We start from the raw sequence: 21918 nt of genomic DNA, 5'->3' as shown, positions 1-21918 counted from the left end.
GGGAGAATGCGAGGGCCAGGGTGGTGCCGAAGGACCCGGGATGCAGAGGAGCCGCCCTTCCTCCCCCTGCCGTGGCTCGCAGCCCCAGCCGCGTGGTCGGTGCTCGGCCAGGGCCTGGCACTGCCGTGGGATCCCGGGGGCCGGGGTGGGGGGGGAGCGGGGGCCGAGGGCGCCGAGCGTGGACGCGCCAAACTTAGGGGTGAGTTGTCCGGCTCTGGCCGCCGGCTTTGCAGCGAACAGGATTCCTTCTTTCCCCCGGAACCAGGACAGGAGTCAACAGTACTATTTTCGATACTAATTTGATGCTTCGCCCCCACCCCCTCAGTCCCCGGCATCCGCACATTTGGGGATATTTTGGGCGTCGAGTACACAGGTCTGTCGCAGGAAAGGGTTGTGGATGGGGGAAGATCTGTACTCCGCAAGGTGTACCAACGTGCCCGTAGTTAATTTCGAGTTTTTATTTTCCAGTCATTTAGGAACCCAACAGGTATTTGAGCTATTTCGTTTCTTAGCTCTAGAGTGGAGAGCCCTTGAGTTTATCTCTGTCTCTTCAAAAATCTTATTTTTATTTTTGGTTTGTTATTGTTTTGGGCTATAGGGGTGACTCACATGATTTTTTTTCTTTTCTTAATGTGTAGTGGGAATACAAATGGAATAAGGGAATATATTTGCCTATGCAACTTATGGTTTTTTGAATAAAAGCTTCACGTAACCCCCCCATCACAGAATAGGATAAATTTCAGTTGATGTTCTGTAAAGTATTAACAATTTTAACAGCACAATTCTAAGGTCCAAACTGCTTTTCTAACTTTTATTTGCATGGAAAGCCCACAATTTGTCCTTGAACTTCCTATCTTAATTTTGACATTGACTATGGTAAGAGGAGCTTGGATGACATCATTTGCTCCAGCCACAGTTCTGGTGTTCTGTGACTGAGAGCACCTCTCTCCAAAACGTTAAGGCCTGGGCCTGTCCTTGTACTTCAGCTGAGGCATTTCCAAGGATTTCTCTTAAGCAAAGTATTATGCTACATGCCAGGCGGTGCTGCAGTCCCTTCTTACATAAGTGAGCTTCAGGCTGGGTGTGCTCGAAGCGGTTAATATCAGAGAGTTCTCAGTCTCCGGGGGTGGTGGTGGTTGGTGATTGGAGTTTGGAATAAAGTAAATTTGCAGCTTGTATCGTCATCTTGCATTTTTTTGCTGCTTAATTTTTTTAGAATGCCTTCTACCTACCTTATCTGAAACTCACTGTGCCTTTGTAAAGCATGTAGGAAACTGAAAAGTTAGTTAACCAAAGTCGTACAGCTTACCAGTCGTAGCATCAAAACTCCAACCTGGATCTTCTGCTCTGAGCTCAGAATTTTGTTGGGTTTGTTTTTACTAAACTATGACATTTTATACAAAAGCATTTCATTTGGCACATTTTATGGATGGTATGTCTTCCAAGCTACTCATTTTTTTCTATTCTTTTTGCCAACTCACATCTTGGCCTTGTCTTTGCTCGCACGGGGCTGGCACTGTTCTTAAGGATGAGGGCAGGAGTAAAGCCTGCCGAAGGAGGGTCTGTGGTTTGCATTTACGGATGGTCTGGGTCCTCTCCATTCATCTTCAGGGATAGCAGGTGCTGAATAGAGTGAGCAAACTAGGGCCCAGAAATGTCCGATATTCGTTTGACATCATTAGTCCAGGTATAATATTACTTCGGTCTTTACAAAGAAACTCATTCAGGAGGAGAAATTGGAGAGTGTGAGTTTTGTGTGTTTACAGAGATTGCTCATCGCTGTATTTAGGAACTTAGATGCAAAGGAGGAAAAGGAGTGGAGTAGCTATCACTCCTCAAGTACCAACTATATTCTAGGTACTGTGCTAGGTGCTTTAAGTATATTACCTTGTTTCATCCTCCCAATCCTGGGAGGGAGGTGGTGGTATGCCCGTTATTCAGTGGAGGAAACGGGGGTTTGGGAATCATCCAGACAAATGCCCCACACCGTCAGTGCAAATCAGAACCTCATTGCTGATGGGCCTGACTCCAGAACTCATTCCCTTTGCCATGTGCCAGGCTGTTCCCCAAAAGGAGCTATTGATAAATACAGGAACACCAAACCCCTTGGTTTTCAGATATGGCTGTACATCAGAGCCATCTGGGGCACTTCTACAAAACACAAATGTTGGGCTCCCCCCACCACCCCCACTGAGCGTAATTGGTCTGTAGTGAGGCCCAGGCCTGGGTCTTGTCTTTTCTTTTTTCTTTTTCTTTCTTTCTTTCTTTCTTTCTTTCTTGAGAAAGAAAGGGGTAGAAAGAGGAAGAGAGAATCTTTTTTTTTAAGATTTATTTATTTATTTTAGAGAGAGAGAGAGAGAGTGCACGGGAGGGCAGAGGGAGAGGGAGAGAGAATATGAAGCAGACTCCCCGCTGAGCATGGAGCCCGACATCGGACTCAATCTCACAACCCCAAGATCATGACCTGGGCCAAAATCAAGAGTCAGACACCTAACCAACTGAGCCACCCAGGCACCCTGGCAGTTCTTTTTTTTTTAATGTTTAAATTAACTTCATATTGAAATATAACATGAATTCAGGAAATCATACAAATTCTAAGTATAGAGTTTGATGAATCTTTACAAATTGAACACATCCATATAATCGGCACACCAATTAAGAAACACAACATTATCAGCACCCTTATGCCCCTTCCCAGTCACACCCCTCACCAGTGGGCACCACTAGCCCTGACTTCTAAAACAATAGATTCATTTTTTTCTGTTTGGGTACATTATATGAGTGGACCCATACAGCAGGTGCTCATTTGTATAAGGTTTCTTTCACTCAGGGTGACATTTGTACAAGTCACCCATGTCATGGATACAAATGGCTCATTCTTTTTATTGCTAGTCATATCCCATCCTGTGGATGTACCGGTGGACAGCTGGGTCGTTTCCAGGTTGGGGTTGCTGTGAACAGTGCTGCTATGTGCTGTGTATGTCTCGTGCCTGGCTTCTGGTGGACATTTCTGTTGGGTTCATACCTGGGAATGGAACTGCTGGGTCGCAGGGTATGTATCTGTTCAGCTTGGGTAGGTACTGCCTGACAGTCTCCCAGAGTCACCATGTCTTGTCATTAGTTTGATTTGAAAGGTCCCCAAGTGATTCTAATGAGCAGCCAGATTTGAGAACCATTTCCATGGTTTATCTAGAGTTTAACCATCCCAGTGTCTGCCACCTAGCTGAGAACCATAAAGAAAGAGATGATAGTAAGCTTCCTCCACAGCCTCAGATCTAGAAAATCTTCTCTGCTGGACTGGGCAGTATCGTCACCATTCCCATAATCCTTTGTGCCAGGCTATCTTAATGCTGGCGGGCCACTCTCATTATAGGGATCTGTGGACATGTTTATCTCTCTCTTAGTCTTGGCACTTCTCTAAGGCAGGAAGTTGAGTTTGATCATTCTTATGATCCTAGCACTCAATATAACATATGCACATAGCAGGTACTCAGTAAATGTTTACTAAATGAGTGACCTGTAGAATGAGTGAATGGTGAGGGAACGTCAGGACTGCGGGAGAAATGCCCCCCCCATCTTTTGCACTAAGGCTTCCGCACTTTATTCCTGGGAGACTGCCTCAGGATCTCACTTGGAGCCTAATGACTTTTACTTATCTAAGCATGTTGGAACTATGGGTAATCTGGTTGCTCATCCCCAAACGGATTAGAAATGGAAAATTAGATTAGATGAGATAAGGTATGTGGAAGCACTTTGTAAATTGGAGAACAGCATCGAGATAGAAGGTCATGATAAAGGGAGAAGGGGGGCTGCTAGGGACTAGATGTGCTGGCAGCAGTAGAAAGGGTACATATCCACATACAGCATGGAAGAAATGAGATCAACAGCACCCCAGGAAAGGAAACAGGAAAACCCTAAAAAGCAGACCCCCGAATACATAACCACCTGGGGCCTTTTGGTGTGGGGTCAGACAGCTCAGCACATGCTGTGCGGTCCAGTGGCTCGAATTTGTGACTTTCCGTACCTTGGTCTGGGTTTGAATCCTGGTCAGGGAACCCTGTGTCCTTGAGAAGTTGCATAGCAGTGCAGTGCGTAAGAGCCTGAGCTTTGGACTTGAACTGACCTGGGTTGGCCCCTTACTAGGTGTGTGCTAACTTCTGTGGTGGTAGCGGTAAGGTAATACTGGGTATGTGCTACTTTGTTATTGTCAGGTATACCCTACCCCTTAGCTGTAAATGAGAGAAAGCCGAGAAAGTACTTGGCACAGTGCCTGGCACTGAGCAGACTCAATGAAAGTTAGTTCCTAACTGGAATTTTAATATATCCCGGTAGACTCATGTTCACAAATGATAACATTGCATTATCAAAAAAAAAAAGTTCACTCGAGTCTTTCGTTATGTTAAGCAAACTCTAAGAAGTGAGTCATGCTTTAGAGAGAGATTTTCTTTGAAACCTTAACATTGAAAACAACTTGGGGGTTGCCTGGGTGGCTCAGTTGGTTAAGCGTCTGACTTGATCTCAGCTCAGGTCTTGATCTCAGGGTCGTGAGTTCAGGCCCCATCTTGGGTTCCACGCTGGGCGTGGTGCTTACTGAAACAAACAAAAAACTTGGATACAGGCAGGGGTAAACTGTGGTCTCTGGTGGATGATGGCTTCTCCCAGGTTTCTGAGCTTTTCCACCAGTTACTTGGAGAATTTAAACAGGGAGGAACCTTAAAACAGGAAAACAAAATCCAACCATCTTGTCCCATAGTTCCATGCTTTATTGGGCAGAGACTGCTTGTTTGTGGAAAAAAACCTTTTTTTTTGAAAGGAAATTTGAAAGTAAAAATGCCCACATATTTTCTAATACTTGACACCCCTCTTCTGAAGGCAAAACCAAGTTGAGTGTTTTCTGGGAACTTTGGCTGAATTGTGGTGGCGGCTTTGGCCTCTGTTCTTGTGTTGACCCGCACGCATCAGGCCTTTCAACATTATTAACATCTTCCACTCACTAATTGAAGTGCTTTTCTTTTTTTGTACTTGAAATTCTCAGTGCCTCACATCATAGAAAATAATTTGAATTTAGATTAGAGTGTACTGAAATGTGTTTAAAATTATTTATATGTCCTATTTAATTTGTTGACGTATTTTATTTGGAGGGCTACTTAAAGACAGTTTAAATCTCAGTGATATCCCAGTTCAGCGATATCCATGGAACAGAGACTGGAAACTTTAATGATAATTTCTGTCAATTTTTGTATAATCTTAAGAGTTTTATGAATCAGTTATAAAGGTTCATATTAAGGTCTCCAGCTTGTTGTCTTACTGTTGTTCTCAATGCTTATCGTGGCCAATTTTTAACTGCTGAAAACAATTTCTATATGGTTTCCTTTATGAGAACTCCAGACTAGAGAGGCGTGGGGCTCCAGTTCTAAGGTGGACCTGGAAAAGACGAAGAGACCGAATTCTTCAGAGACTATGAATTATTCATTTGTTAACCACAGTAACTTCTTTAGCTACCATTTTGTGTGCTAATAATAGAAACAGTTTGGATGGATTCCTCTAGGAATTGAAAAATCAGGAATGCTTTTTGCTCTTTTCTAGTTTTTGCATAAACTAGAAGGCGATAAAAGAATATTTTCAGTTTCTCATGTTTACTACCTGGATGAAGTAGTTTAATTTTTGTGTCTTTTATTTGTTTTGTTTTTTTTTAATTTTTGTGTCTTTTAAAATAAACACATTCATTTTATAATTACAGTGGTTTGAAATTTAAAAATACATCCCAGAGCAAGATGCTTGTTGTTTTAGTTAAATTAAACAATTCAACAAATGGTTTTCTATTTTTGGTGACGACCGACAAAAAACGTCTCCCCTTGCTCCCAGGAAATAAGTAATAAATCTGTCAAATTGGGCATGGTGGAGGGGGAAAATCAAAATCAATTGCCTTTATACAAAAAACCCCAAACAAACTATGGTATGTAATTCTTAAAAAGGACACACGTCCTCTCTGGATTGGGTTGAATGTATATTGATAACACTGAAAGGAATGCATTTTGTTAGGCAGTCTGATCAGTTGAGTCTTCCTGATGGGAGATATGCAAGTTACCTTGTTTTAAATCTCACTCACTCGTATTTGGTTTTAATGTTGATTCTAATCCAGGCTGTTTTGGGGGGCACCAGAGCACAATATAGCTCTTTACTAGAACCAGACAATCTGGGCCAGCTATCCCCTACTCCAGCCCCATTCTAATCTGGTCATATGTTGTAGTCGAGGCAGCCCCCAAGGATCCATCGTTGCTGGCACAGGAGAAGGTATGCCGAACCATTGGTGATGACTTTAGGGTTAGTACCAAAAGAAAGTGCAAGGTCTAGCCTTTGAACTGCAAATGAAGAAGGGTGAGGGCACTTGTCAGTTTTTTAGGGCCTTTGCTTACCATCTTTTTAGAGGGGACATATGTCCAGCCAGTTCAGAAGCTGCTCCACATCTCCATTTCAGTAGCGACACTGCCACATCCTCTGCTGTCATCTGGAAGACAGACTTAGGACACCAGACATCTGTCTGATCAGCTCCAGGCTTTGTCGTACCCTGGCCGACTTGGACCCTACCACACAGAGGGGTGTATGGGTTCAGAGATGTGGCTCATTCAAAAGAACATAGTGCCACCCATCATTTCTACTTGACTTCTGGCAGAAGATTTACCTTCCTAATTAAGTTCTGCTTAAACAAATAGAGTAAAATCCCAGCTTTATACTTTCTTGGGGACTGGAGTATTATTACAGAGATCAGACCCATCAGCTGAGGGATTGAAATGGGCAATAGGGAAAAGAAAGGATTAGATTAAGGTGAGATGGAAGGGAGCAGTTTGCAAAGCAGTGAGTGACACCGTTATTAAGGGCTTGTCTCGCTCTAGACAATAGCGGGCAGGTTTTTCTACCGTTGGAAGCGTGGACATTATTTTAAGAGGCATCTTTAAGGTGTCAAGCTCTTCACATCTTTTATGAAGAGCCCAGCCTGTGAAGCAGGCCTGAACGCTAAGGAATATTCCATCTTATAATTTGTTCTTCATGGCTAGGTCTCCAGCAAACTGCGGCTATTTACCAATAATTTGTGAGAAATGTACTCAAACTAAGAGAATGCAATATTTTAACAACAAAAGAAATGTAACCAGTTCTTTGGGGGCGTATATGTTGTGATAGTGCAAATAAGCATTTGTGCTGTAGAATGACCACTTTGCATTCTTTGAAGACATGCTGGTGTTTAGGAATATGTTACGGATACGGATTGGGGAAAATCTTGATTTGGGATGGCAAAATTACCTTCCAGGAAAGACAACAGCGTGGAAAACAATGGTTTTGGTGAGCCTGTGGGTGACTCCTTTATGTGTCAGATTTTACATACTATCCTTTTTATTTCTCATCTTACAACAAATTTACCTCTTAGTGCCTGGCATATACTAGGTCTTCAGTAAATATTTGTTAAATGGGAAATGACTGGATGATTTCTCTCTCTCTCTCTCTCTCTCTCTCTCTCTCTCTCTTTTTTTTTTTTTTTGTGAGAGAGCGCGATTGGAGGCTGGAGGGAAGAGAGAGACTCTCAAGCAGGCTCCACGCTCAGTGCAGAGCGTGACGTGGGCCTCGATCCCACGACTGCAAAATCATGACCTGAGCTGAAACCAAGAGTCAGATGCTTAACAGCCTGAGCCACCCAGATGCCCCCAGATGAATTTTTAAAAATGTGTTTTAGATAGCTTGTATATATGTAGATTATCAAGAGTTGACTTTCATTCATAGAAATGACTCTTTAGTCAATGAAAATAAGGATAAAAAGAAAGCTGAGTCTCTCCTAATACAGTATTTACTCTGTTTCTTTGTGCCAAGCTGGAGTACCTGTTTCATTTAAAAAAAAAGAAGAAGAAAATTAATGGTATGAGAATTAGGTCCCATAATATCATATGGAAGACCTTCTCTGCTTTTCCAGTCCTCAGATCACTTCTTATTTCTTTTTCTTTTTTAAAAGATTTTCTTTGTTTGTCAGAGAGAGATAGAAGAAGGCAGGCAGAGGGAGATACAGACTCCCGACTGAGCAGGGAGCCCAACATGGGGCTCGATCCCAGGACCCCGGGATCATGACCTGAGCGGAAGTCAGATGCTTCACCGACTGAGCCACCCAGGCGCCCCACAGTTCTTATTTCTTATGTGACCCAAACTCTCTCGATTTCATTGGGTTTTCAAGGTGTGACACTTGCACATTAGGACGCTGTAACTGTGATTCTCCCAAGTGATTCCAGGCAGTACCTTCGCTTCCTTTAGGTGAGATAAATGCTCCATCAGCATTCTTCATGACTCTCAATCACAGCCTTCCAAAGAAGACTCTATTTTACCAAGCAATGGCAAAATAGATGAGCCCTGATTGATCAAGTTTTACCAGAAAAAAAATGACCTTTCCTCTGTCTTTCCTTCCAGGAAGGGCATGCCAGAAGGACAGGTGTTTCTGGAGGAAGAAATACCTGTTTAACTTTTAGGTGAAAAGGAAAGCATCATAGTCAGCAAGTACTTGTTCGCTGTCTGTATGGTGGGTGCTGTGCCTGTGGCATTGTGGGAAGAGGCAGCAGGTGGATGGGAAATCGTGGAGTTGAACAGTGTGGATGGCAGTGTATAGCGACGTATCCAAGTTAGTGGGTCCAGAGTCGAGAGCGTAACGGAATTCAGAAGAAGAAGCCCATTGTGTACTGAGGTGTAGTGTCTGGGGAAGACCCCCGTGGTCTGGGGAGTGATGTCGTCTGGGCCCTAAAAAACAGCTGGGATTCAAATGGTTTGAGGGGACTTTTTCATAAGGAGAAGTGTGCATATTGGAGAGAGGCACAGTGAAGAAAGTGAAGGATTCTGGGGCATACAAGTTGACAATGGTGAGGCATGAGGGGCTTGAGCAGAAATCTGAATGCCAGCCTGAAGATGGAAATACGATTTTGTAGGCACTTAAAGGCTGGGTTCCATTAGGCTGAGAGACATAAATGTTCATGGAAAGCACCATTCCTTGATGTGTCTGATAGGTGAGCTCCCAGATACCCATCTCACCATATTTGGATTGTATCCTAGGTGTAAATCTTGTTTGAGATCAGATGGAAGAACATTAATTAATTGATTGCTCTCTGTTAGGTATTGATGGACATCTCTGCAAATGACATACTTTTGAAAAGGTGACACACAGGCATAAGCAAGGAGTGCCAAAAGTCTTTGCCAAATGTGCTGTTGAGGGTGATCTCTAAATAAAGAAAAGAGTTGTAACTTTGGCACAACATCCTTCCTACCCAGATCAGCTGGTGTAAGAGGGACGTGGGGCATGTGGATTGCAGGCTTTCAATTTGCCTGTCACCCCTTCTTGCTTCTTGTGAGTTCCTTTGGCATATTTTGCCACATCCTACTGTGCTCCTGCTGTGGCTCAGAGCCTGTTTTGGAGTAAGGGTGAGTTTGCCTTATAGTGTTTGTCCTTTAAGCAATTTACCGTGAAACAGTCCAAAAAGGATAGCCAACTCCAGCAAAGCAGTCAAATCCCACACTTCTTTCCTGCTTCCTTTCTCTGTAATGTGTAGGTCGTGGCGCTTTGTGAGGAGAATGAAAGGCTCCTGGACTACCCGGGACAGGCCAGCAATTGCAGACTTGGCCTGAACTGGACGCAAACTCAGTGCAATCCACAACCTTGGAGTTTGAAGCACCTTTGGTCATCTCCCTGTTGCGTGGCTTCATTTTGCTGACGAGTACGGACGTATTATTCTAGCTAATAAGCAGTTACTGGAAAGTCACGTGGAAATTGACGGTTTCTTCCTTAATCCTATTCTTTTGGACTTTACTGTAATTTTGGCAGTGCTTTTTCTTCAATTGTGATTAATCATCTGTTGGCAAGAGCTTCTAAACTTTCCTCGATTCATCAAATATTTATTAAGTGCCTGCTCTGGGGGGTCCGTGGGGGGCAATTTGGGCTTCCAGGAGACCCCCTTCTAACTGGAAGTCCAGAGCGAATCGTAACAGCCATGGAATAAATAGAGAACATGACAGTAGGAGCTGGTTGAGGGCTTGAGTGGGCAGCATCGATACGGATGGGGAGGCTGGCGTAGTTCCGAAGAAAGAAGCCTGAGGGTAAGGCGATGCAGAGCTTTATGGAAGGCAGCGGATTAACCAGCCAGAGATGCTGCCGTGGAAAGCAACCTGCAGTGGTTCCTCTTTTCATGGCCCTCCTCCCTCCCTCATCTTTGCGTGGGGTTCATTTAACACCCATCTCTCCGGGGCATGGACTCTGTAGTAAAGCTGTTGATTCTGCTGGGCTCCCGGGCTCCAACCCAGGCAGGATCTTGGGAAAGCCAGGGCTGCAGGAGCCCTCTCTTCCCGGGGGAGTCTCTTCCTTAAACAGGCAGGACTTGTCACCTGTTACAGTTTCTGAGGCGATTCGCGTCGTCTTCCTCTGTATCACTTGATTCTCTAATCATGGGCAGATCTAAAATAAATAGTACTTGGAGTGTCTAGAGTGATTGTTCATCCTTTATTTGAAAGGACAAGGACAAAGTATAACAGATGTGAACATTAATTTGGGACCACACGACCAGACATTCTTCAGTGTAAAATGGAGTCTTCTCCAAAAGTTGATTAGTAAGTTATTGTTAGGAACACAGAAAACGTTTTCCCCCTAGAAACCAGGTTCTACGTGCTGATTAAGTTTTCCAGCTGGCCCACGACAGCCTGTTCCATAAGTGTGGCTGAACTATAGAATTCACACACTCAGTGGTGTATGTGACCCTATGTCTCTGGGAAAATGGGTTCCGCATTCCAATTTGAAACGCTAGGAAGTAAGACTCCTTTCCTGAAGGGGTGGGGGTGAGGAGCTTGGGGAGCACGCCCCCAGGTCTGGCACCCAGATGCTCTGGCAGCTGAGGAATTACCCATCCACCCCACCCATCAAAACCGGCAGCCAATACGGCTCCCGAGAAGGTTCTAGTGATTGGAGTGTAGGAGGAGGTGGGGGGGGGAGGCCGCAATGGCGTCTGGCTGAGCAGCAGCTGGTCCTAGGCGCCCTGCTTCCTGTCCTGGGCTTGGCAAGCCCTATTAACAACAGGGATTTCATCTTTTTCTTCCCTCATGCCTACTCTCTTCTTGGTGAAATGATCCAAAATCCATTATTCTGTCTCTTTCTCTTTTTAATCCTGCCACTGTCCTGGCCAAGATACCTCTATCATTCCTTGTTCATTCGCTCTTCCCCGAACACGTAATACTCAACTGAAGAGGGGCGCCTGGGTGGCTCAGTCAGTTAAGCATCTGCCTTCCGCTCAGGTGGTGATCCCAGGGTCCTGGCTCCCTGCTTGGCGGGGAGTCTTCTTCTCCCTCTCCCTCTCCCCACTGCTTGTGCTCTCTCGTGCACACGTGCTCTCTCTCAAATAAATAAATAAAATCTTTAAAAAAAATGCTCAATTGAAGAGAACTCCCTGTTGTGAAGCAAGTGTTGTTTCCCCTAAAGGAGTGCTAACAAGGAAGAATGGAGGCCATAAGGGGTTGGTGATTCTGTAGGGGCCGTCAGGAAGAGGATTTGGTCATGTTGCAATGAGGTGTGAGCCATGAGGGGTTACACTCAGATCTTCGGTCTGATCATAGGAGCTCTATGGAGCTGAGCTTCCTGGCTGTAGATTCTGTAAGGTCCAGGCAATCTAGAAGCCCACATTACTCATGTAAAATGACACTATATAAATCCAGAGGCAAAAGAGCATAGATTGGTTAAAGCTGTCCATAATCACAGGCCAAGTGCCTCCAGGCAGTGGCAGCAAGATAGAGCCAGAATTTTTAAATAGGTCATTGTTCGTTTATTTTTAATTTTTTTAGAGAGGGAAGAAGGGGGAGGGGCCGAGGAGAGAGAGAATCTTAAGCAGGCTCCACACCCAGCGCAGAGCCCAACAAGGGGCTCGATCTCACAACCCAGAGATCATGACCTGAGCTGAAATCAAAAGTTGGACACTTAACTGACTGAGCCACCCAGGTACCCCAGTAGGTCATTTTTAAAATGACATTTTGAAGACGTCTACTTATAAACAGGTAGTAATTATATTAGCTTGTGATACCCTAGACTCCCTTTGCTTTGATTGTGTACTATCCAACAAATTTCTAATTCTGATTTGGCTTACCAGGCAGATTTCTCTCTTGGGAGAGAGTGATATGCTGGCCATAAAATGGGACTATCCAATCTTCTTAATGGTCTATTTCTTTGAGCAGAAATTAGCAAATTGGCCATTTGGTTGATGCATTGGCCTTTTGTGAACTTGGTTAGGGTGAGTCCACTCTCAAGAGCCGTGAGAATTGAAAACCAGATCCTGGACCTTGGGGACACAGCCAAGGTGCTGCCTCTGAGAGCCCCTATTCAGACGATGGGCCCTGGTGAGCCTCACTGTGCTGGTCTGGTCAAAGACATCTCTCACTTTCCAGATGGGAAACAGAGCCACAAAAAAGTGGTGTGACCTTCCTAAGGGGCTCACAACTGCTCAGCAGTGACAAATCTGGGATTGGAATCGAGGTCTTCTGACCCTCACGCCAGAGCTCTTTTCAGACACTGACGTTATTGCAGCCCTACACCCAGGTCCGATCTTATTCCCTGAATGGCTGAAATGGAGAGAAAGGAAGGAAACAAGAGAGGAGCACAGAGCAGGATTTGCTCTGTTAAGTTTGCTCCCTATCAAATAGGAAGTTATTATTTAAAACCAGGCACAGTACAAATGCCACCCACCGTATTCTAGGAAGGGGAGTGCCGGTGGCTCATTGAGTGCCGCTTCTGAGCTAAGAGCATTGTTTGTTGCTGACGCTGTGACTGCTTTCAGGGGGAGCTATTGGAACCATCTCTGTTGTGCTCACAGAGCCAGGAGCAGTGGCACCCAGTGAAATATGACTAAGCAGCTCCGATTTGCTCACTCTGGTGCAGTATGTAATGACATTTCCTCCAAAGTTCAGGGGTTAACGGAGGCAGCGTGCTCAGCTGTGAGAATTGGAGAATGTGATTCAAGATGGGCTAAGTTAATTTGAGATTTTATTCAGTAGGAACAAGGGAGACATGGAATGTTCTTAAAATATTTGGAATCTTTTTTTTTTTAAAGGGCCCGAAACAGAAGCTATGTCCATGTGGTTCCACTGAATCTCTTGCTTTACAGCTGATGAGGTTTTAACAGTTGAGTGATGGAGCCTATTGTGATCACCCCAAACCCTAAATTAACCCTAACTGGAAGTCGATTGAATGGTACCAGAGCCCCAGGACATTAGAGACGTTCCCCTGTTCCGAACGAGTATACGGTGTGGCTTCTTCTCCGAACAAGGATGTGGCCAGGGCTGTCACTGGTTATCTCAGGTGGTTAGAGCAAGGTGCTGGGGAATGGTAACCACGGGCTGGACCCCCACCTAGCTGACACCTCAAAAACATGGACGGCAGGTGCCTACTGGGTCGGGTCGGGGCTTGAAATGAGAAGGCCAGCGCCGGAATGAGGCACGGCCCCTATGGAGACAGGCTTGTCATATGGGAGATTTTCTCTTTGCCACGATTAGTTGAATTAGTCATCTTAGAGGTTGTAACCAACTTGCTGCAGATTTCTTTTTCTTCTTTTGAATGCCTCGTGACAGTGGAAAGTATGCAGACAGGGCTAAACTGCCCCTCAGAGCACTTTCTTGTGTCTTCTTGCCTTGTGAATTAAGCACTCTGAGTGCAGTTTGCTCATCTATAAAATGGGGGAAATAATCATACCTACATTACAGGCTTGCTGGGAGAATCACGTGCAATGAATGGAGATATATATAATATACCTGCAACCATGGTGTCAGCGCATAGCAAGGGCTCAGTAAATCAGTACCCTTTCCCTGTCAGACTAGTGAGGGAATGGAGTGGGGCGGGGGTTGGAGATTTTCTTCTCATGTGCTTCCTGTGTTTGTCAGTTTAGGGAAAATGTCATAAAATAGCCAACATATTGAAACTGAAAACTACTCCAAAAGGGTCTATTTGTAAAGACATGAAAATATAAACTGTGTGGTTTATACTGCCAGATCCCCAACAGTTCAGAATTAACACCTGGTGTTTAGTGGATGGAAAAGAAATTTTGCTGTCTTTGTGGATATCCAAAATGTTAAAATGTGAGGCAACATTTAAAAATTAAATGTCTTGTGGGAGGCCTGGGTAGTGGAGTCAGTTAAGCATCTGACTCAGTTTTGGCTTGGGTCGTGATCTCAGTGTTGTGAGATCGAGCCCCGCATTGGGCTCCACACTCAGCAAGGAGTCTGCTGGAGATTCTCTCTCCCTCTTCCTCTGCCCCTTCCCACCCCCCCACATGCACACACACTCTCTCTCTCAAATATAAATAAAATCTTCTTTAAAATTTTGTTTTTTAAAGATTTTATTTATTGATTTGGTGGGGGGAGAGAGAGAGAGAGCATGAGCAGGGGGAGGTGCAGAGGGAGAAGCTGACTCTGACTCCCCTCTGAACAGGGAGCCCAATGCCGGGCTTGATCCCAGGACCCCGAGATCATGACCTGAGCTGAAGGCAGATGCTTTACTGACTGAGCCACCCGGGTGCCCCAAATAAAATCTTAAAAAATAATTAAATGTCTTGTCTGAGTTCAGTGGCTGATGTAAAGTTGGACCTAAGTAACCTTATGTAAATTGACCGGAAGTCTCACTGATAACATCAACGGTAAATTAACACGTTTTTCACATGTTATATGTATTATATACTGCATTCTTACAATAAAGTAAGCTAGAGAAAAGAAAATGTTATTTTTTTTTAAAGATTTTATTTATTTATTTGACAGAGATAGAGACAGCCAGTGAGAGAGGGGACACAAGCAGGGGGAGTGGGAGAGGAAAAAGCAGGCTCATAGCAGAGGAGCCTGATGTGGGGCTCGATCCCATAACGCCGGGATCACGCCCTGAGCCGAAGGCAGACGCTCAACCGCTGTGCCATCCAGGCGCCCCAAAAGAAAATGTTATTAAGAACTCATAAGAAAGAGAAAAATACATGTATGGTACTCTACTGTATTGAAAAAAATCCACATTCAAATCCGTGGTGTTCAAGGGTCAACAGTACTTAAAGAAAAAAAATCTTTCATGATTTCATCTCTGTCTCTCCTGTCGCTTACCCAGAGAAGAATAAATGTTTGTTGTTGTTGTCATCCTTGAACCTCACATCATCCGATTGCAGGGGCAGGACCTTGAGAGCATCTAGCAGTAGTCTGAGAAGCAATCCTTTCTTTCTTGTCTGCGTCACAGTCGTGGTCAATGGAGGGAGGGAATCCTGCTGTTCATCCGACCTTGACAGAGCCAACTGGAATCTAACCAGCTAATTTCTGGACCCAAATGGTAGAGAGAAAGTTCAGCTCATCTGGGACTCAGCTTCATGCCATACTAAACAGGCTAGTGAGGCTTGCAGAGAGTAGCAGAAGCTGAGTGTCATCACGGCTTCGGCTTCGTGTTGGAAAAGCACAGGCGGCGTAAATATGCAAATTTGCATTTCCTTTTACAAGCCCCAGTGCTTTGCAGATAGAAAAGGGGAATTGCTTCTCCATTTTGTACGTATAAATGGTTGGGATTAGTCCAAGGCAAATGGTCTGTACTGCAACCTACTTCTCCTCATTCTCCCCATGTCCCCTCCACGTTGGACAATTCCGCTTTTTCCCAGTTGAGCACCAGTGACTTTAGGTTTTCCATGCCATCCTCTCTAAACTTGGTCTCCTGCCTCTCATTTCCATGAAGGTCTAAAAGACTGTTAACAGCTGAAAGTGTTGTGCTCCCTCCAAATGTTTCCATTTTAGCAGGGGAGCAGGCTCCGTGCACGGAGAGTCCGGGGTGGAATGTTTACTAGCGTGCAGTTTGAGATTTGGAAGGGTGTGGTGCCATGGACGGTGTTCCTGGTTATATTTAATCTTTCTGCCACTTTGAAATCGTAACTCTTAGGCTTTGCTTTCTCTACTCCTCCCTAGAGGCCTCTCCCAGCTCCTTCCTGTGTAGCTCCTAGTGCTACAGAACAGGCTTGCAGTGAGAAAAACAGTGTCCGTGGGTAAACTCTAGTGTATCAGGCAGATGCATGGACTCTCGCTGATGATGCACGTTTCATTTTCTGATCAGGTTATTTGTCCTGATTTCAGCCAAGTGCCCTTCTGAGTGAATAATGCCAGTATTTCCACATATGGGCTGTCAGTTAACCTGGATAAGGAGCAACAGAAAAAGAAAGGGGAGGTTATCACAGTTTTTGCTCTCCTACCTTATTCTGCTAATATTTACTTCTGCTTCTTATTTCAGACTCTCCCCATCTCCACCACACCTACCCAACAAACGCATCCACGTGCACACACATACTCACACTCCCGTTAGGAATTATGGGCTAAAAACAAAAGAATTTTTTGCTTCGTTGCCATTTTGGCATACGTGTCGTTAACACTTTCCCATGGATGTGCTCTAAGGGAGGGTCAGTGAATCTGGAATGCTCAGGGATACTGGGTTCTCTCTCCAGGGTCTGTTGTATCTTGTTCACCCAGACTTTGGGAAACTAAAACAGAATGCCTATCTATTTATTCCTGGACAACCTTGAATTTTATATTGCAACATCGAGAAACATATTTGGACTGTAGTTATCATTTGACTCTTTAGTAGTATTGGGATTACCCCTTTACTAAAAGTAGATTAATGTGTTATTTTTATTTTTATTTTTTAAAAGATTTATTCATTTTAGAGAGAGAGCACATGTGCGCGAGTGTGAGTTGGGGGGAGGGGCAGAGAGAGACAAAGAATCCTGAAGCAGACTCCGCACTAAGCGTAGAGCCTGCGGCAGGGCTCCATCCCAGGACCCTGAGATCATGACCTGAGCCAAAATCAAGAGGCGGCAGCTTCACCAACTGAGCCACCCAGCTGCCTCTAGCATGTCATTTGTAGATGTGAGTGGGCTTTTGAGTCATATTGTTTGAATGCAGAACATTCATTGGTTAAACAAATAGTACAGTCGTGACTCCCAGAATAGGCAGACTTCTATAGGCTCACATTTGCGTATATTATCGATATTGATGCCCCCTCCCAATTTGGAAAAAAAATGGCTACTAGATATTTTCATTCTAGAGGCAGAGTTTAATTTAGGTCTTGAAGAATATATACACAAAGGAGAGAAAATTTTGCCTTGACATGGCTCCCAGAAAACACACAGATTAGGAATGACACGGCTGGCTCTAGCTAATGGTGAGGCCCATTACCAATCATGTCCCACATGGACAGGTACATTTTATTCCTATCACTGCATCTGGGAAAAGAAGATTCAGACTTCTAGACCTCATGGAATGAAATGTTTTTAGAAGGTACATTTCCATCCAGAACATGGCATCTGGTTTCCCATAGATAAGTCTATCTACATCGTTGGCTGGCAAATTCATAGATTGTACCTATGTTTGAAAATACTTCTAGTTTCAAATACTCACATATGAGACTAGAAGAATTGTCCATACATTTTAATACATCGAATACATTTATAAATCAACAATTAAGTTGTATTTAAAACAACAGCTGACTGGTGTCTTCACTAGGGACACTGGCATATCAGAATGAAGGCAAAGTGAAATGTTGTATTTATTTCATGTTTTGTTGCTGACAGTTGAGTAGTGTTAGGAAGGCCAGAGGTCCCATCTGGAAAAGTCACCTGAGGCCAGAAAGAGCCAGCACAGGTTCAAATCCATGAAGACGAGCTGAGAGGGGCGAGGTCAAGCAGCAGAAACCAGGAACCGAGGCTGGGAGCCAAAGGCAGGCCTGGAAAAGTTTGGGTGGCATGGACTTGGGATCCCAGGCCATTGGGACCCAGTGGGTGGCAGTGGGGAGAACGGGGAGCAGAGGAAAAGGCAGTGTGGACAGTGGCCCTACTGAATCCAGTGATTGAGCTGCACTCTTGGAAACATGTCAGAAAGGCTCTACCACCTTCTTTGTGGGCTGTAAGGATGTTCTGTAGGTGACGGGCATGAACTGTAACCCATGCGTTCAGGTTTCCTGGAACTGGGCTGAGTATTGACCTGCTCAGGTCAGCCAGGCGCATTTGCTGTGGGCCCTGCTTCTCAGCTTGGCTCTCATTTCCCATCACCGCTTCGCTCTGACTCACCGATGGCCTGCCACATGTCATTAGGTGGCTCAGCTGCTGCTTTCACTTCTCCCGTAGGTACACAGAGGTTTGGGTCTCAGCTTGTACATTTTTGTCTCCTGAGAGCCGGAGGAAGTGGCCGTTTGATAGTTTGGTTTGCTGAGTTGAATACTTACAGTGTCTGACAGTTTCAATTTCCTTTCTCATAGGTATTTGATCCGGATGACCTTTATTCAGGGGTCAACTTCTCCAAGGTTCTGAGCACTCTTTTAGCTGTCAACAAAGCAACAGAAGGTAAGCAGGCTTTGTGATTTATGAGCAGTTCGTGACATGTTTGGATCCACGGGCTTCTCATTCCCCTAGGAGCCAACTGTGGCCACGACTGTTCAGTTGGGGCAGATTTCTCCTCTCCTGGCAAATAAATCCCAGTGGGTGTCACATGCTTTAATTGTTCATAGTTTAGGATTTTAACATGCCTCTCACAGATGTTACTGTAATGCCCTTCATGTAATGATAAGAACCAAGAAACTATTTCGTTCAAAGCTATGGAATGAGCCACTGAGTGTAACAAGACAGAAAATGAAAAGGAAAAGACCAGTTCTCTTTTTCATAAACTTTACAGAAGGTAGCTGTTACTTCCCTGTCCTCACTACAGACATGTTTTTCTCATAGATTTTCGTATGTTATCTGTCCATGTAAAGGAAGCCGTCAGTAACCTTGCACTGGAAATGAAACCTTAGGTTCATAGTGAGTGAAAAGAATATATTTTTTTATTTAAACATTTAATAGCCACCACATTGGAGGTATTGAATATAAATCCTAATAAATGTGAAGAAAACGCTGATACCTTGGAGTATAACTTCACTCCTTCTGTGAGACAGCATCTTACCTACAGCTGGGTGGAAATAACCAGAGTTAAAATGCATTGAGCCCTCACCATGGGTCGAAACCATTCTAAGAACCATCAGTGGTCTCATCTTTGAAATAACTCTGGGAGTAGGTATTATTATTATTAGGTCCATATTACAGATAAGGGAAGTCAGGCCCACAGTTGCCCTGTTAGAAAGTGGCAGAGCTGGGATTCAAACCCACATCGGACTGACCCCAGGACCCTTATGCCTGATCATGGCTCTTGGGGTTCAGACCGTTGGAGCGTCCATAGGCTGTGTGCCCAGCACTGCCAGGTGCTACAAAGGAAGTGTAAGATATGGTCCCCGCCCTTGAGAAAATGACGGTCTATTTAGGGAGACTCAACTTACCCACGTGAAACAATTAGAGAACAAGAGCAGACAATATAGTCAAGTGCCAAATAGAATGGAGCATCTAGGAAGCTATCAAGTAATTATAGTTTTAGTCAAAAGAGCTGTATATAATAGCAATACATGTAAAAATACTTCTCTAGAGTTGTTCTTTTGCTATTTGGGAAAAAAAATGCTTTTGAGTTATTGCAAGGCGTATAGCAGAAAGTACAGCTAATTCAAGTAACTATATTTAACACACATGACAACTACCCAGTGCTGGGCAGGGAGGATCGTATAATTCTAACATTACGCCATACAAATTATACGTTTCTTTGCCAAACTCTGCTAGCAAGTTTTACAGTCTCTTCCCTTGCCACAGATATTTATAAAATACAAGGAGGTGAAAGTTAAAACCCACAGCATCAAGGAAATTACTTGGATACTGAGCTTGTCGCCTAGGGAATGTTTGGGCTTTAGACTTTTGCAGTTTATGTCTTTTAAAAATAAATGGAGAGGAAAAGAACCCTCATTTGAATTTGTCAAGAAGCCAGCATACGGAAAACCTCCAACTCAGCGCTGGTCTGATCGAATTTCACAAGGTTTCAAGGAAGAGAAGGTTCTTGAGTTTGATTTCTTAAAAGAAGAATCCTGGGATCAAGATCGCATCTCTTACAGACACACATTCTGTCTCCGATTCTCCTTCTGCACCCCCCACCCCCTCACCCCCCACCCCCACCCCCAGGCTCTGGGGGAGAGTTTACATTACAAACGCGGCACATACTGCTGCCTACGAGGAAGACAAGAACCACCCAGTTAAGGGCCAAAACACAAAGAGAGAAGTTTGAAATATTTCAAAGTAATAAGAGCCACAAACAGCTGTTTGGTACCCAATATAGTTCTGTCTTGGAAACAGGGCGTACTGTTGCAACTGGTTCAAGAGGGGAGAGTGGTAGGGAAATGGGTTAAGCGAAAATGTGGCTTTGTCGCTGTTTTTCATTCTACTGGACAGCAATGGCCAGTAAGATTACATGGAAGGAAGTTAGCCACCAAAATGGAGGAGGGGTGGGGTGGAATGAAATACACTTGGGCATGTTCCTACTGGTAACAGCGAGGAGGACGGCCCCCGGTGCCTTTGATAATGTCCCGTGAACGATGATGTGATGTTGTAGCTGTGTTTCTGACATGAGTGGTTCCCTTTATCTTGCCTTTTCCTCTTTCCACAGATCAGCTATCAGAAAGACCATGTGGACGTTCCTCTTCTCTTAGTGCTGCTAATAGTTCTCAGACAAACCCGCAGGGAGCAGTTGTTAGCACAGCTCCAGGCCTGCAAAGGCAGTCAAAGGCAGTGGTAAGTATAGAACCCAATTCCCCTTGCCTGTTCTAAAATCCGTCAAATGAGATGCCCTATCCCGATTTCATCTGCATCTGCGGTGAGATAGCCGGCCTGTGTGTTGGGGGCGTCGCCCCCGAAACTACTCTGAAACCCAGCTCAGGTTCAGGCTGGCCCGCCGGCACCTGTCAGAGGCCTTGTGGGTCAGAGGGTCAGAGACTCTGGGTTGAAGCCCTGGAGTTCTTTCCCGTCCTGGAACCGAGTGAGTCGGTTCGCGGAGAAGGCTATGCAAATGGGAGTCATACTAACTACTTCCTGATGGCAGTGTGCTGTTCTTTCCCTTACCCCTGGTTTATTAGAACTAAATTGTGCCTGGCACAGCCGAGGCAATCAATATCTATTACTTGCTCTCATCATCGTTATTGTCATTTTCTTTTTCTCTTTGCATTCCTAGGGAGCCTGTGAGCAGCTCCCGCATTGGCTGTAGCCCCGTTCTCTTTGCATCTGGTCTTAATGGGAGCTTTTATTTGGGAAGAACCGCCTATCTTCTGCTCGTTAGAGACTTTATTCTTTGTCAGAAGCCACCCACTTGCTCTAAACCATCAGGAGCTCTTAACTTCAAGGCACTTTAACTACTTCCAAAGCGCTTAACCTTTTGAGATCACGATCCCTTTGAGGAGCTGATGAACACTGTGGGTCCAAAGCCCTGGGCCCCTCTCAGATTGTGTGCAAAATCTCCTGCGTGTGAACTGACGGGGGTGGGGGGTGTGCTTTGGGTAAACATCCACTGGACTCACTAGCCTCTCCAAGGGGCCCGTGACAGGTTAACAACTCCCGACTCAGGTAACTCTGGGGTATGTGATGTTTGCATGACTACATCTTAGCCGATTTAAGATATTCTTAGCAATTGGAAGGTGGGAGGCAGATTTTATGGGTAGATTAGTACCTAATCTTGGCCGTGTAATTATGTAAGACCGTGTCTCTGTGTTGGGTAGAGGCAGGGTGGAATCGTTTATCACTCTACTCTCTTTCCCGGCTCATTTAAATAAGTATCTTCAGGTAATTGGTGAGGGAGAGGGAAATGAAAGCTATGACCCCCTTCAAAACACACATTCTCACAAATGCAAAAGGTTGCATTCACTTCCGAGCAACCTCCCTCCACCCCCCAGTCCCACTCCTCAGCTCAAAACTCAGGACTGAGGTAGACCTGGGGTTTCATCCTTGCTCACCCCACTTTATTTCCCTCAATTCA

General features: G+C 44.7%; 1 protein-coding gene across 3 annotated transcripts in view; it reads left to right on the top strand.

The window, feature by feature from the left end:
- Nucleotides 1-21918, top strand: part of ARHGEF6 (Rac/Cdc42 guanine nucleotide exchange factor 6) — a 95665-nt gene that overhangs the window by 10048 nt on the left and 63699 nt on the right. For all 3 annotated transcript variants that reach the window (XM_040627801.1, XM_040627794.1, XM_040627804.1), the window contains 2 exons: nt 18305-18389; nt 20560-20684. In XM_040627801.1, the coding sequence (XP_040483735.1) occupies nt 18305-18389; nt 20560-20684 (210 nt within the window). The remainder of the gene's footprint in view (nt 1-18304; nt 18390-20559; nt 20685-21918) is intronic.

Source organism: Ursus maritimus (assembly GCF_017311325.1).
Source record: "Ursus maritimus isolate PB19 chromosome X unlocalized genomic scaffold, ASM1731132v1 scaffold_X1, whole genome shotgun sequence".
Classification (NCBI taxonomy): Eukaryota; Metazoa; Chordata; class Mammalia; order Carnivora; family Ursidae; genus Ursus; species Ursus maritimus.
This window is presented reverse-complemented; position numbering and strand designations above follow the sequence as displayed.